Raw genomic sequence first — 16,998 nt, 5'->3', positions numbered from 1 at the left:
CACCATTTTAAAGCACGCCTTGAGCGATGATCGCCCCAGAGGAACCTGGATACCATTCTATCAATTTTAGTAAAGTAAAGTGATAAAATTAGTAAAGAAATTGTACGAAATAAGTATAAAAACTTCGGAAAAATTAACATTTTAATGACATTCACACGACCAAACAGAGAAAGGTGTAAGTTATTTAACCTTTCCAGCACCTTATTGGAAGAAGCTAGAACAGGCTCAATGTTGAGGCGTACAATGTCATCGATTTTGGGGGATATGGTTATCCCCAGGTATTGGGCTTCTGGGGCAAAAGTTATTTCGCGCGGACGCCCCCAATCCGAGTGAATTAATTGGGTTTTGGTTATGTTTAATTTATAGCCAGAAAGTGTACCGAATTCTTCGGCTAGACTAATTATTTTTGGAAGTGCCCGTCTAATGTCTGTGGTGGTAATAGCGACATCATCTGCATAAGCAAATACTTTAACCTGTTCCATGCTCATGACGGAACCGCTCCGTCACGAGCCTCGGGTGGGCTGTGCTGGTGACGGAGCGGTTCCGTCACGGCCCGCTCACCGCGCCTACGCGGCGCGTTCTATTGAGCGGGCGGGGCCGTGACGGAACCGCTCCGTCACAAGCACAGCCCACCCGAGGCTCGTGACGGAGCAGTTACGTCACGAGTACGGGAGCGCCGCGCGGCCCCCCCTTCCCCCTAGCTCTGCGGCAGAATAGCCGCCGCAGCTAAGGGGTAATTGAGTACCTGCACTTATTTTTTCCCATTTAACCCCTCCCCTGCTGGTGACGGAACCACTCCGTCATCAGCCGCGGTCACGCTGTGCTGATGACGGAGCGGTTCTGTCACGGCCCGCTCGGCATGCCCGCGCGGCGCGGATTCCGCACCTGCGCTGAGCGTTCCATTGAGCGGGCGGGGCCGTGACGGAACCGCTCCGTCATGAGCACACCGCAACCGCGGCTGGTGACGGAGCGGTTACGTCACCAGCATGGACGTGCCGCGTGGCCCCACCGCCCCCTTAGCACTGCGGCGAGATAGCCGCCGCAGTGAAGGGGTTAAGTGGTTCTCACCAATTATTACTGGAGTGATGTCTGTTGCGGTACATAATTTACGGAGGTAAGGTTCTAAATATAAGGCAAAGAGCAGGGGGGAGCAAGGGCAACCTTGCCTTGTCCCCCTTGATATAGAAAAGCCTTCAGAATTGGTATCTGTAACCCTAATAACTGCTTTAATGTTGGAATAAAGCGCTTTTACTGCAGTGATATAGTGATGTGGAAATCCCATCCAAGTTAATACGGACCAGAGAAACCCCCAGGTGACCCTGTCAAATGCTTTTTCAGCGTCCAGCAGGGCCACCGCAACGGGGGACTCTGAGGCCTGAGCCCAATCCAGTAAGGCTATAATTGTTTTAACATGATCAGTAGTGTCTCTTTTGAAAATAAATCCGTGTTGTCTGATATAAACCAAGGATGGCATTAGTGTGTTTAATCTATTAGCCAGAATCTTAGAGCAAATGTTGCTGTCGGCCGTAATAAGAGAGATGGGTCTGTATGAGCCTAGGTCTTCACTATTTTTTCCTTTTAAAAAAAAAATGATTATTGTAGCTGACGACCGAGATGCTGGTGTATACCCGGCAAAAGCAGACTGAAAAATCTTGGTCAGTTCCGGCTTTAAGATAGTCATAAAGACCCGATAAAATTCCAACGGAATCTGATCTGGTCCCATTGCCTTGCCTGCAGCTAAACTAAGAAAATAACAGGAGCGCAAATTATCTCTTTTTGTTTGGATGAAAGTTCAGTTCTAGGAATTGCGTCTAGGTACTGTTTAATATCTAAATCAGATGGCTGGTTTATTTGATGATACAGTATTTTATAGAATTCATTAAATGCAACCACAATGTCACCTTTTGATGTTTTCGCATTTCCATTCATATCGAAGATTTTAAAGATCTCATTGGACGTTGCGCGTTGACGAAGTCTTTGTGCCAGAACTTTCCCTGTTTGTTCACTCAGTTCATAACTTTCTGTGCGGTATTGAAAGTAGCGTAATGCTACCTGATCAGCAATATGAGAATAAACTTGGTTGCGTTTGATGGATAAATCAGTTTGAGATTCTGCTACATTCTTATTATGTTTGATACTTTCTGCCAATTGCAATTCTGCTTCTAGAACCAAGTCGCAATCTTTTTTAAATGTATCCCGATTAGATTTATGTTGAAAATTCGAATACTTTAAAATTTCACCACTTATACTAAATTTAAATGTATCCCAGACTATTGGAATTGATGCGGATCCATTATTTATCTGAAAGAACTCTTGGATAATATTTGACATGAAAAGTATATAATCTTGTTGTAGTAGCAGATTGCTCTGAAAAGACCAAGATAATTGCGTAGGCGGCCCAATATATGGCAAGTTAAAACTGAGAAGGATAGGATTATGATCAGACAGTAATTTTGGAAGGACTTGTATCTTATATTTATCAGAAAAAAACTGGGAAAGAAAAAAATAATCGAGGCGGACAAATTTCCTGTGTGGGGCAGAAAAAAAACTATACCCAGGAACTGCAGAATGTAAAATATGCCAGGCATCAAAGAGGCCATTATCTAATACCAAAGACCTTAAAGCCTTAAACGTCCGTGGTTTACAGCCAACATAGTTTTCGATTTTCCTAATATTAAAGCTAGCTTCCAAATGAATGTTTAGATCTCCATTAAAAATAATAGGGACATTACATAATGCTAGCTCCTGGTTTAAGGAATTAAACAATTCTGAGTCATGTAAATTAGGGCCATATACAGAATAAATCATAATTTTATTCAGAGATAATAAAATTTCAGCTGAGGCCCACCTACCCCACTTATCGGCTGACATATGAAGAACAGTACCTAAATTCCGCCTCATAAGTATAGCTACTCCCCGTTTAATTCCTGTTTGTTTAGAACAAATCAGCAGGTCTAGTCCCAGATTCTTTAATAAATCTCTTTCCCCCCAAGAAATATGAGTTTCCTGGAGGGAAAGAATATCAATTTGTAACAAATGTATCATTTTAGCAAGAATTCCTCTCTTTTTACCATCATTAAGACCGTTAACATTAAGAGTACAAATTCTAATTTCCCTACCCATCAGCGAAAATAGTAATTGAATATCGGCAAGTCCTCACTAGGATCCACACATTTATTATTCTTGCCATTTGAAAATGTATTACAAATCTCCTTGCAATGCTATAGTCAAGGCTTTTAGTGAAACAAAATAAATTATCTGAAAAAAGAAAACCATACAGTATAAGTACCATAGTATACAGGTTTTGCTCACCTCCAGCTGCTGTTGATTTACACCACCACCCCACCATCCCACCCACGCCCACCCAACCATCCCACCCACACCCCCAACCCACCTTATGAGGCACAGGGACAGCCAGTCCCTGGGAACACCGAGTGCCTTCCCCCCCGCCTCCCATCTGACTCGAAGGAAAAAAAAAAGGAAATTGAAAGCTAACCAAAAACAGAAAAAGGGCAGACAGATTGGCTGGTCTAATCCGACATAGCCTGGCCAAGGCCAGCCTACAAATTCTAAATCTACATAGTCATCGTAATTAGATACACACAAAATGAATCTATGTATAGCTACACACGGTATGCTCTTTAGGCGTATTGATGATCAATTCTTTTTAAACCTTTATATTGAACTTATTTTTGTATTTCTGTAAAGCGCTCAAATGCCATTGGACCAGTTTTGAGCTTTAGAAAACTGCATAATAAAAATAGGTGGACTCAAGGACCTGAAACTCCCTCCCATGACTTCCGCCAGAGACTGATTCTTCTTTCTCTTCAAACATCTCGGAAAGAGCTACCAACAATCAGTTGTGCCTTTGCAAGGGGCACAACCAGCCTCCACTGCAACCGAAGGACAGATTGCTAGGCTCAGCCATTCACTCTTTAGAACCTGTTGACATTATGTTGAGGCTGGGCTTATAGCTAAAATAGAGTGGAAAAGGTTCTGTGGTGAAACAAAGCTTGCTGTTAGGTATGGCCCTGGTAACTTATTTAATTAGAGAATTTGCTGATTTTTAAATTATAACCTGACCAGATACCCGAACAAGTTAATTTACCTGCTTACAAGATCTGTGTGCGTTCTGCGCGCGTCCATAAATGTGATACTGGCTGTACCTAATCTTTCACCCATCTCAGTAGATGGGCTATAATAGTTCCTAATATATACATTGCCACAAAGATGGAAGACTGTGGAAGAAAGCACTACATGACATGATTGACCAATGGTAACGTGTGATTTTTAAAAATCTTTCAGGTTAGATTTTAGGATACATTTGATTGGTTTAATAGTGAAATAATATTTGTATTCATTTTTCAGGTTTGCCATCATGTGTGGTTATTTGTCTGAATATGAGAGCGTACAGAATAAAATCAAGAATGGCTATCTCTTCAAGGTACTGTACATTTTAACGTGAAGTGCTTATTTAATAGCTCTTCTTGTCAAGTTCTACATGCTATAGGGTGCTGGCTGCATCAATGATTTGTGCTCTGTACAGCTTGCTCACACATTTCACTCCTTTCCACTAAATTGCAATGACCATAACTTGTGCAGTGACCTCATTTTTTAACATCTTTCGAATGAAAGTATTTGTCTGCTTAAAGACAGCTTGATCTCCTATCATCAATTCTCCAAAAAAGTATGATTAGAGGTATAGAGATACAGCAGGTTTTGGGTCACCAACCGTAAGCCATTGACTTTTTTGTGTTTTTACGCTCTGCCTTTGCTTCGAGAGGCTGTTTGGCAAGCCTATGGGTTTTTGCAGATGGATACAAAGTTGCCTTTGTGTTCCAATTTGTTTTTGGCTATGGGACTTCAAGTTGCTTTTTTGTTAGACTGTAGATGTGACATGACCTATAGATTTCAATTGAGAGCCACTATGTGGTCTGAAGTTGTTTACACATGCTGACAACTTGACATCTTAACTGACGATTTAAGTCTGTTACAAGAACAATGCATTATTACCCAATTTCTGAGGTTGTTTGTTTTCTTCTTCCTTGCAGCTACAATAACATGTTGTTTTTTACTGCTGTTATTTTTCCCGCAAAGTATAGACATGGATACATATCGGCTATGCTAAAGATGGATTGGCAAATCTAAAAGTTCTTGGTTATAATTGGAAAAGCAAGCCAGATGTATTGGCTTTGTATTGCTTGTTTTCAGAGGAAAGGTGATATTAAGTGTTCAGGGATCAACTCCCATTAACTGGGATATCACAAGCGGAGCACCAGCTTCTAGTCACCTGCTTATGGTGCTGTTCTCAGATATCTGCAGTCTCCCAGCGTGGATCAATGTTGTGGAGGATCATGTCCTTGGAAATGGCCTGCAGCAGACGGAGGACTTACTTTGATATGCCACTAATCCAAGGAGAATTCATAAAGTGCCTGGCACCATACAGAGGTCTGCATTACTTAAATAGGGATCTTATTGTTCAAGCCATCCTGCTGTATGAAGAGCCAACATAATGTTTGAGTACAAGTATCCGACACTTTTTAGGTCTCGCCTATGCAGCGCGCATTAGCAAAAAGACCTTTTGCTATCGCTTTGGCTTTCCAGCCAAAAACGTGCACGCATTCCATTGCCTTCAATGGCAACGCGTGCCCGTGCGGCAATTCACTTGCAGGAGCGAGGGCCTCCATATGGTAGCAATTATCGCTCCCGCAAGTGAATCGCGCAGCCCCCCTCCTCCCACTGCTGCAGCGCAAGGCCCGCGCCTCCCCCTGCTTCCACGCGCCTCCACCTGCTGCCGGCAGCCTGCTGCTCTTGTTTTGGGATGCGAAGGTTGTTGGAACCACCCATTTGTATGTGGATCGTGATAAGATGACAGCTTGGAAAGTTAAATATGGACTTTTTTAAAGTGAAAAGGTCTCTTGGGTAAAATGCGGAAATGTTAACCTTTCGTTTCCCTTAATTTCCAGTAAACTGGTCTCTTTATTTCGTGTCTCGCAATCACCTGGGTGTTTATATATTGATAATATTGTAAATCACTCAAGTGTGGCTGGAACACCGTTAGATTTCTAAAATACTGTGCAATCCCCTGCGGTCTTGGTGATATCCCGGTGAACTTTACACGCTTCTCTGACATCATGCAGAGACCCAGTGGGGCTCTTGCACTCCTTTGATTGCAGCAGTCTGCTGGCCGAATCTTTAGTTTTTCGAGTCATTGCATTCCTGTTTACGTCGTATTGCTTCTGTTTTCTCACCATTCAATAATCTAGATTTCTTTTATTTAGCATTTTATTTTTAATTCCTTTTGTTTTTCTTCCATCGTTTTCAGTTAATCACTAGCGTGGCTTTCTTAGTCTCTGCCCTTTTCGTTGATTTTTAATCTTCCTCCATTTACTACTTGCTTCAGTTTTTAAATATTTTATTTCTTTACCCAGTCATTTGACTTCTTGCTCCCTTTCACTCGTTCAACATTCCATGTCTAGATTCCATTTCCCTTTTTTGTGCACATTTAATACATCCTCATCCCCTTTTCACTGTTTCCACTGTCCGTATCACTTTAGCCTCAGCCCTCGTTATCTTGTAAATCATTTTCACTCATTCGTCTTTCTCCTAGACGGATCTCTTACATGGAGAATGTTTCACCTATGAATGTTTTATTGCATTTTTATTCGTACATCACGTCCCGTCTCTCTCACTGGCAGTCTTTTTTTGACCCATTCATAACTTGCATTTTTTGCCTATACCGCTTATTTCTTATCCCTCGCCTGCTTGCCTTCGATCTCGTCCATGTCTGTACCCGATTTTCTTTTGTTTTAACTTTATGCTGCGGCGGGTGGATACTTAAGAAGCAGCAAGTGGAATACTACAGGGGGAAGCAACGGTGTGCCAGATTATTTCCCACATGTAGCTGGGAAACGGCAGTTCATCTCGGCCTTTGAGTCACAGTTGCAAAAGGTCCTAACCTATGGCCCTGGTACTTCGGCTCACTTTTCATGTTTGCGAGCTGGCCCATGGTCTGTTATTCCCCCAGGCCTATAATAGCAGGTGGTCAGTTAACCTGGAAAACGGTGTACCATTTGGACAATAGATAATTGGCGGCTTCATGAGGGTCCTTGTGCAGAGTTATTTTTAAATAGATCCAAAACGTACTTGGTCATCGTACTATTTTATTATTACAGTTCTTAATTAACTACTCCATTACGAGGTCCATATCGGTCTTGGTGGTTGGCTTGGAAGTTTTGCCATACTCTGTTAGAAGTGCAACATTTGTGATACATTTTTCAAGAAAACTCTATTGGTTTTCCTCAAGGAAACACAATTTTTCTGCGTCCGCCTTCCCCTAATTGGTGCCTAGCAGTTAATTAGTAACTTAAGAATGCAAAGATGTACGTATATAGTTGATTTGGTTTTCAGCTATTTTAAATATTTGGGTTTCAGTCAGCCTGCAGCTGGCTAGTTTCCAGTGACCTAAGGGTGCCGCGCGCAAATGAGGCTGACATGCTCACTATATATTGTTTTTCCCTTCCTTGAATTTGGTGCCCAACTTAAATTGTCACCCAAGGACCCAGCCTAGTGTGCTTGGACGGTCCATGACTGCAGTAGAGGCATAAAAGACAAGGTATTGTGTTAGTGGAATTTATTGTTCGAGGACCCTAACCTTTCACTACCTCTAAAAGGAATGTGAGGAGCACAGGGCAGTCTGCGAAATTATTAAAGGCTGTTATTTTTGTAGCTTGTTAGACTGCATACTTTCTGTATGCATATGGATAGGCTTTGGGTCAAAGGGTTGGAATTAAATGTTCACTGCACTTTTTATCCTGAATCCATTTAAAGTGGTCCTTGTTTCTATGGTTCAGAATGAAGACCCATCTTTCATGGAGAATGAGATTCCTAGTTTGTCGTGCTCTCCAATGCCTGGATGGTGGTGGCTTCAGTTGAGGTTTTGACTTCCTTACTTTGGGGTCTTAGGTTGCTCCAATCCCCATTACACTGATTTTGCCTAGTATTCACGCCGGATGGATTAAATCCGTTTGACCCACTTGTAATTACTGTAGGTGCATTCCGTGGTTGGACCACGTGGTGTGCCTTTGCAGCCTGGAACTTGTCAGGGAAATCTGCCTTTGCTCAGTTCAAAGAACTGTCTATACATAGCACCCTGCAAATAGAAACCCAAGACGTTAAAGCTTTATTGCGCCTCATTAGTGAAGTGAAGGTTGAATAACAAGGGTACTGTTTTATCGTGACCTATTTCTGGGCATACCTAATCTACTTCTGAATTACGTAGGCATCACAAAAGTGGATTTAATTATTTGAAACTACATAGGCCCTTGTTATCGCTCTTGATGTATTTATATTTAGTAGTACAGATGAGCCTTTTGTTTACTGATAAACCAGATCCCAACCCATTGAGTCCTTCAAATCTGTCAAGTAGTTTTTGTAAGAAATTGGATTATTTGGGGTGGCTTACTACCCTGCTCAAGGAATAATCCTAAACCTTGTGGGGAAGAACCCTCAGTAACTAAATTAACCTGCACTCTGCCTCTTGTTAGCTGTGCCAAAGAGAAAAAAGGCTTAATTAAATATGTAAACTATTTGAGAACCAAAGCAGCAATAAAGTAAAAATGCAAAACACAAATGTCAAACCGAAATAAATTAATAAACAAAATAATACCAAATGAGAAATCCAATAATGGGAACAGAGGGTGATTTTAAAGATCTAAGTAGGAATAGCAACAAGAAGCATAAGCTACCCATGAGTTAATGGTTGTGGTAGCTCAGGCCTAGGTCCAATTTTGAGGCTGACTGCAAAGATCAGAGCTCCAATCAGGTTTGTCTTGGTCAGGTTTTACTGTCTGACTTTAGTACTTTAAGGACCAATACAGCACAGCAGTACAATTTTAAAGCCCCGCAGTGAGGCACTTCGAGACTTGCAGGGTGTCAGGCAGAGGCTAAACAGGTTGTAATCTGGGTTCAGTTGCTGCTGGGCATTTGCAGGAAAAGGCCACTTGCAGCTTGTTGTGTCTTTGTAACTTAAACAGAACACCAGCCTTATGACCCTTTGATTCCCACTTCTTTGTCCTGGGTGCAAAAGAGAAGGTCTAGCCTGGATACGCTACTCACATAGTGAATCGGGAAGCTTGAAAGCTCTGACAGCAATGAACATTTATGGCGAAGTAGATCTGGTTTGTTTCCTTGAGTGTTTACTAGATTTAGCAGCTTTTTCCCTACCTAAAGACTTTTTCAGAAATTTTGGAAAGGGGCGGGGAAATCTTATTATCCCACTGTAGGATGCACTATTTCCTTACATTTCCTCATCCAATTATTTACTACCTAAGGTGTACCTCCCCCTCAACCATGGCACGAGGTGACATAGCTAAAAAAAAAAGCATTGGAATAGCCAATAGGTCTCGCATTTCGGACCTTAGCCATACAACAGTTGATGTTGTAGCACCAAGGATATTGTGCTGCATAACTAAATACTTATAAGGTCCCAAAAGCGAGACCTATTGGCTATGCCAATGCTTGTTTCCCTTGACGCAATCTTGTGAGGTGTCCGGTATTAAGACTGGAGGCAGGACCTGAAAGGAAATAATTGTCTTGAGGGTGCCCTTAGATTTATAATTGCACTGCAAATGTGCTGCTATAGGGTACACCTGGGAATAGGCCTTCTGTTCAGTCCCCTTTTAACGTTTTTTGTACTTTTGTGTATTTTGATAAGTGCAAAAGTGTCTCCTCTGTGTCTGTGAAAAACAAAGTGATGAGTGTAATACTTGAATTCATGTAATCCACTGGCAATTATTATGGGTTGCATTCCAGTCTATTATGATTTCTGGATATCTCACCAGAATACCGCCTGACTGAGGTTTTTCTAGACTCTCTGGCACCAAGGACATGGTCAATGTACCAACATGAGACGAGAACCCGATGGAGTGCAACCCACTGCGCATTACATGAGTAAGTTGCATATTAGGTTAAAGATCAGTCATGTGAGACATATAGGAATAGTTAGAGGAACCAAAACCCTCGTCCAACATGAATAGACACGCTCAAGAACACTAGGAAACTCAAAACATATTTTCAAGATGTACTGAAAGCCAAACCCTATACTAGTGCACACAATATGATTAGTAGTTGCTATAAAACTATAAAAATAAACAAGTTAAGAGCAACAACACTTGACAATAGGCAGTACAACAAAAAATATTGTAACATTTTGATGGTATTTTACGGTTTCTCATGGTCAATATCCCCAACCTCTCCCTTCCCCTAAATGAGCTACTTAACATTCATAGATGGTTTGCACCGACACACCTTTGCTGAACTATAGAAGCAGTGCTCAATAAAGAAACCGCTACTGCTGTTCTTGTCGCCGCATCTCAGCCGCTAGGTCCTTGAGCCAGTAGATAAGCCGGTAGGAGGACTCCATTTCTCTTCTTTGTAACCTTAAGCAAAGTAAGATATTTACAACTGCTGGAAAACCCTCAGCCTTGAATGCATGGATTGAAGTTCCTCTCTATCTAATAACGCTTCCTTCCAACTTATATACAATGTCTGAACATTTCTGAATGAACAACTAGTATTGAAGCCCCTCTAGCCTTTCATCTCCTTTTATTCTGTGAAACTGCTTAATGTTGAAAAACAATAACTGAGAAATTAAGATATACATTTCTATGACCCATTGGTCATGATTTCTTTAACTCAATAAGTAGACAAGCTATTCAAGTCATGATAAAACATGACTATATTGATTCAAAATGAATTATCACATTGCACTGAAACAAACTCTTAAACAACATTGATAATTGTGTCTTTGCATTAACAACATTTACCAAAATAAGAACATATATAATCAAAAAAGAGGGGATACCCAAAATAGAAACTTTATGAAAATTATAACGCATCCATCACTTTTTGCTCACTCCCACTTCAGACAGCCTCTGCAAATCGCCCATGGTTCTGCTCCACTAGGAACAGTCAGCCTATACTGCCAGGCCAAAGCAACATCACTTTGTTTAGAAACATGTGTTTGTAATCAGAGCCCACTTTGCATGCCCTTCAATCAATCAATCAATCAATCAATCAATCAATCAATCGTAAAATTTATAGAGCTCACTACTCACCCGTGAGTGTCTCAAGGCGCTGGGGGGGGGGGGAGGATGGCTGCAGCTAGCGTTTGAAGAGCCAGGTTTTGAGTAGTCTCCTGAAGGTTTGTGGGTCTTCTGTCTGGCGTAGGGATAGAGGGAGGGAGTTCCATGTCTTGGCGGCGTGGTGGGAGAAGGACCTGTCCCCGGAAGTGGTTCTGTGGATGCGTGGGATGGTGTCCAGTGAGAGGTCGGCGGAGCGGAGTTCTCTATTGGGTACGTAGAATGACAGTCGGCTGTTGAGGTATTCTGGGCCGGTGTTGTGGAGTGCCTTGTGTGCGTGGGTCAGGAGTTTGAAGGTGATTCTTCTGTCGACGGGGAGCCAGTGCAGGTCTCTCAGGTGGGGGGTGATGTGATCTCAGCGGGGGACGTCGGGGATCAGGCGTGCAGAGGCCTTCTGGATTCTTTGACGTCTGCTGATGAGCTTGGACGGGGCTCCGGCCTAGAGGGTGTTGCCGTAGTCGAGTCTGCTGCTGATGTGGGCGTGGGTGACGGTTTTTCATGTGTCTCTAGGGATCCATCTGTAGATCTTGCGGAGCATGCGGAGGGTGTAGAAGCAGGTTGAAGAGACAGAGTTGATTTGGTTGGCCATGGTGAGTTTCGAGTCGAGGATGACTCCCAGGTTGCGTGCGTGGTTGGTTGGAGTCGGGGCGGTGACCAGGGAGTTGGGCCACCAGGAGACGTCCAAGGCGGAGGGGTTGGGTCTGAGGAGGAGGATCTCCGTCTTGTCCGTGTTCAGTTTTAGCCGGCTGTCTTCCATCCAGTTGGCGACAGCCTTCATACCACGGTGAAGGTTGGCTTTGGCGGTGAGGGGGTCCTTGGTGAGGGAGAGGATCAGCTGGGTGTCGTCGGCATACGAGATTATGTTGAGGTCGTGGAGTCTGGCGATGCATGCGAGTGGCACCATGTAGAAGTTGAAGAGTGTCAGGCTGAGGGATGATCCTTGCGGGATGCCGCAGATGGTCTTGGTGACTCCTGAGTGGACGGAGGAGGCGGACTCTTTGGGTTCTGTCGGAGAGGAAGGTAGTGATCCATTCCAGGACCTTGTCGCGGATCCCTGCGTCGTAGAGGCGTGTGCGTAGTGTGTGATGGCAGACGGTGTCGAATGCGGGGGAGAGGTCCAGGAGGATGAGGGCTGCTGTCTTGCCGTTGTCGAGTAGGATTCTGATGTGGTCTGTGGCTGCGATGAGGGCGGTCTCGGTGCTGTGGTTCTTGCGGAAACCTGACTGGGAGGGGTCGAGGATGTTGTTATCTTCCAAGTAGCGGATGAGCTGGGTGTTGACGATCTTTTCAATGACCTTCGCCGGGAACGGGAGCAGGGAGATGGGCAGGAAGTTCTTGAGGTCGCTCGGGTCCGCCTAAGGTTTCTTCAGTAGGGCGTTAATCTCGGCGTGCTTCCAGCACTCAGGGAAGGTCGCGTTCTTGAATGAGAGGTTGATGATGTTACACAGGTGGGGTGCGATTGAGCTGTCGGCCTTGTTGACGATGTGGTGGGGAAGAGGGTCGGATGGGGCACCGGAGTGGATGGTGATCATGGTTATGATGGTGTTTTCGGTGGTCACGCTGGTCCATGCAGTGAGGTGGCCGTGGTCGGTGGGTGTTGGTGGTACCGGTGTGGTCCGGTTGGCGGGGTGCGTCCGTGGATTGAAGCTGTTGTGGATGTCAGCGATCTTGCGGGGGAAGAAGGCAGCGAGTGTGTCGCAAATAGCTTGTGATGGCGGGATGTCGTTGGTGCAGGAGCCAGGGTTAGAGAGTTCCTTCACTATGTTGAAGAGCTCCTTGCTGTTGTGTGTGTTGTTGTCGAGGCGGACTCTGAAGGAGGCCTTCTTGGCGGTCCTGATAAGGTGGTGGTGGTTGCGGATGGCAGCCTTGAGGGCTGCGTGGCTATCAAGTTTTTTTCTCATTGCGCCAGGTGGTTTCCAGTCTCCGACAGGCGCGCTTGTAGGCTAGCAGTTCCGGGGTGAACCAGCTGGCTCTCTGGCTGGAGTCCCTGTTGGTGTGCTGTCTCATTGGGGCTAAGGTGTTGTCGCAGTCTTCCATCCAGTGTGAGGGCGCGGGCCCCCTCCTCGGGGTCGATGGGGTTGAGTGCGAGGTGAGCTTGTAGTGGTTCCTTGGTGACTTTGCCCCAGCGGCGTCTAGGGATCTGTGGGGGTGTGGTGACGTGAGATGGGTTTCTGGAAGCTGAAGTGGACGCAGTGGTGGTCGGTCCAGGTGAGTTTGGAGGCGTGGCTGAAGGCAACATGGGGACTGGAGGTGGAGATGGCATCGAGCGTGTGGCCGGCGATGTGGGTAGGTGTTGTGACGATCTGTGTTAGTCCAAGGGTGGTGAGGTTGTCGATAAGGGTGGTGAGTTGCTGTCATTGTCGTTTTCCAGGTGGTAGTTCAGGTCGCCCAGGAGGATGTAGTCAGTGGAGGTCAGTGCGTGCGTGCTGATGAAGTCGGCGATGGAGTTGCAAAATTGGGGACAGGGTCCGGGTGATCTGTAGATGAGGGTGCCTCTTAGGGTGGTCTTAGGGTCCGTGTGAATCTGGAGGTGTCGGCGGTGCTTGTGGAGACCCTGATGGTGCTCTTGTGGATGATGGCGATTCCTCCGCCTACTCTGTTGGTGCGGTCTCTGCAGGTGATCTTGTATCCGTCGGGGACGGCCACTGCGATGTCTGGGGAGGAGGCTTCGTTCATCCAGGTCTCGGTCAAGAAGGCGATGTCTGGTGATGTGGAGGCGAGTAGGTCCCAGAGCTCGACGGCATGTTTGCGTGCGGAGCATGTGTTGAGCAGGATGCATCGGAGCTGGTTGGGCTCTGTCGTGGTCGGTGACACGGCATCCTTGGTGCAGGAGAAGCTGCAGTTCCGGCAGGTGAAGGGGCCGTGGGTGCGCTTGGGTGCGGCCTTGTGGCAGCTGGATGGTCGTCCAGGGTTGAGTGCGATGAGGGTGTTAGCATCGTACTGGATGTGGGCTACCTGGATGGTGTGTGGTCCAGGGGTCGTGGCGCTGGGCGTGGTCCAGGCGCAGACGGGCTTGCCTTAGGCGCGCCTTATGCGCGCCAGCGGCGCGGCCGTCATAAAAGGAGGAGCGGGAGGAAGTCTCAGCTGGGAGGAGGGTGGAGCTGGTGGGAGCGGCAAATCAGCAGCAGGGGGCGGGCCGCAGGGGAAGCAGCAGCGGGAAAACCAGAAGCAGAGCGCAGGGAGCGAGGGAGGGGGGCGGGATACAGAAGGAAGGGGGCTGGGTCAGAGGGCGGCGAATCAATCCGGGGCCAGGGGCCGGGAAACCAGGCTCTGCACGGAGCGCTCAGGAAACCCGAACAGGCACAGGAGCAACGCCCAGGCAGGTCAGGAGGCGGTCACGGAGGCAGACAGTGGCGGAGCTGCAGCGGGAGGGGAGCGACCTGCCGAAGGGTCAAGGTGAGGTGGGGCACTTTGGTATTATAGAAGGGGCCACAGACGCTTGTGTGTCCCTTTCACTAATACCGATAGCGCTGGCGTACTTAGAGCGCCAGCGCTACCTTCAGAGGGCGTTCCCTCATTTGCATAGTCATTTGACTTTGGCGCAGAGTTCTTTGACTCTGCGCCCGCACCATATTACAGATTTCGGCGCAGAGGCAAAGAAGCACTCCGGAAGCGCACTGACAGCGTGCTATTTAAAAGGTGGCAAACTGTCAGTGCGCCTCATGAGAGTAGCCCTCTCCGGGGGGTAAAGGGGGTCACATGGACCCCCAGACCCTCTTGCAGGCGAGTGCAGGCAGTTACTGCACCCGCCTGCCAGGGGATCTTTATTCACCTGAAAAAGTTCAGGCGGGTGCCGCCTGCACTGTAAAAACACAGAGCAGCTGCTATGTATTTTCCCATGAATGCGCTGCCCTGGGGGCAGTGCGAGTTTGCAGCTGCCCTGGTGGCAGAGCATACTTCGTAATTGGGCCCATTGCCGTTGTTTGCGCCTATCGCACCTTTTAAAAGGTGCGCCGGGTGCAAACAATGACAATTCATAATAAGGCCCCTGGTGTCGTTGCTCAGAAATAACATGGGAAATAACTTAATAAAATTGCATTTAGAACATCGCCAGTTGTCCTATAGTTGTAAATCTGTTTCTCTCACAATCCAATCAGTGTTAAAATAATTTCATTTTTACTATCACACTTTTATTTAAGCCAGTGGTTCCAAACCTGTGGTCCGAGGACCCCTGAGGGTCCATGAGGCCTACGCAGGAGGTCGTGACTGTTTTAAAAATTAAATGACATTAAAACTATAAAGTATATATAATTAAAGAAGCAAAATCGAAGATGTATTTTTTTTATATTTGAGGGTGAATTATACAAAACATCTCAATATTTGAGCATTTGTTTGGTGTATCCTTGTTTTTGTATTTTGTGTGTATTGTTTTTATGTTTGAAATCATAGAATTGGCTTAGGCTGTTAGTCCCGACGATTATTAGTTTCTGGGTGGGGTTCCCGGATTCATTTACTGATTCATTGAGAGCACACAGCAGTTAAAAGGTTACGAACCGCTGATTTAGGTGACCAGAGACTGCGGATCTGTCGGTCTTAGTTGGTAACTAGAAAATGCTGATATGTGCTGAGCAGTGTTTATTTTCTCAGAACGCTTTTGGCAGTCTTTACGGGCTAGATGCCATGAACCGTAGTGTATTTTGGCACAAGATTATTTGCAGGCGCTAACATGAGAATACAGGCTATTACTGGAGATACAAGTACGATACAATAGAGTAGAATGAAAAAGAAAATTCAGTGCAGTCTTTGGTCACTCACTGCCAAAGAGATAAGACGGCATACGTGGGATAATGCAAATGAGACCAGGAGTAAATTACAGGGGCGGCTCCTCCATAGTGGCGGAGGAGTGTCACCCCACAGCCCATGCCAGCAGACTATAAATAAAATGATAATAAGACAATATTAGCATTTTATTTATGTTGAGCCCTGCATCCTGAGTTCTTATCTCCCCTGAGGCGGAAAGCCGGGGGAATAGGTCTTGAGACTGAATTTTTAATTTATTATTTATTTGTCTTTTAACATTCTACTGCTTGTTATACCCCCTCTTGCACCACGCTTTGGTGCTGACTCGATTGCCACTGCATCTCGATCCCTGCTCCCCGCGCAGGCGACTAGGCGCTGACGCGGTAGGAGATAGAGGGACTGCGAGGGCTGCGGTCTAGTTGGTGGCAGCCTCCCACCCTCCTCTCGCCCTATAAAATGACTCGTTTTCGTCCGCGCAGCGGGCGTACTGGCGATGCGCAAAAGGCGTGCCCGTCTGCGCCCGCCCGCGCCAGGACGTCGCCTCTCGCCAGAGATGCTGGCCAAAGTTTGCCGGTTAGGGGTTTTTACTCACGAGAGGACCTGTATAAACTTCGTCCCTTAAAATCTCGAGAGGGCTGTGTCTCTTTATATCCTTTAAGTGGCCCGTTCACCTGTCAGTGTGGTCAGTTCTCCCTTCCCATTCCGACCACTATAAGAGCCTTCTCTAAACCTCATGTGCAACAACAGGTAAAGGTACAACAGTTGAAAGTGCGTTCATTAATGAAACATCATGCGGAAGTATTAGATCTTATAGTTGACGAATCCCCAGACATCCTCTTCTTAACTGAAACATGGATGAGTGAAGATCAACTGACTATTCCTAATTTATACCTACCACCGGACTATTCGGTCTCTCTGGTTAATAGATCTACCAGAGGAGGCAGCATTGCAGTGATCACCAGAGCCGCCTATTCTTGCCGCTTTGAGAAAGTCAGTTTGGAGGGAGGGGAATGCGCGCATTTTAGCATTGCTATTAATACGAACTTCACCTTTTCGGGACTGTTAATTTACAGGCCCCCTGGAGCTGTGGGCGGTTTTAGCACCTCCCTGCTGGAGT

At 45.8% G+C, this 16,998-nt stretch overlaps 1 protein-coding gene across 2 annotated transcripts in view; it reads left to right on the top strand.

Annotated features, from left to right (window-relative positions):
• RMDN2 (regulator of microtubule dynamics 2) overlaps window positions 1-16,998 on the top strand; it is a 726,737-nt gene that overhangs the window by 442,326 nt on the left and 267,413 nt on the right. For both annotated transcript variants that reach the window (XM_086926853.1, XM_086926852.1), the window contains exon 6: window positions 4,369-4,444. In XM_086926853.1, the coding sequence (XP_086782979.1) occupies window positions 4,369-4,444 (76 nt within the window). The remainder of the gene's footprint in view (window positions 1-4,368; window positions 4,445-16,998) is intronic.

The sequence above is a fragment of the Lissotriton vulgaris genome, chromosome 6 (genome assembly GCF_964263255.1).
Source record: "Lissotriton vulgaris chromosome 6, aLisVul1.2, whole genome shotgun sequence".
Classification (NCBI taxonomy): domain Eukaryota; kingdom Metazoa; phylum Chordata; class Amphibia; order Caudata; family Salamandridae; genus Lissotriton; species Lissotriton vulgaris.
The sequence above is the reverse complement of the archived record's forward strand: the minus strand, read 5'-3'. Positions and strand labels throughout refer to the sequence as shown.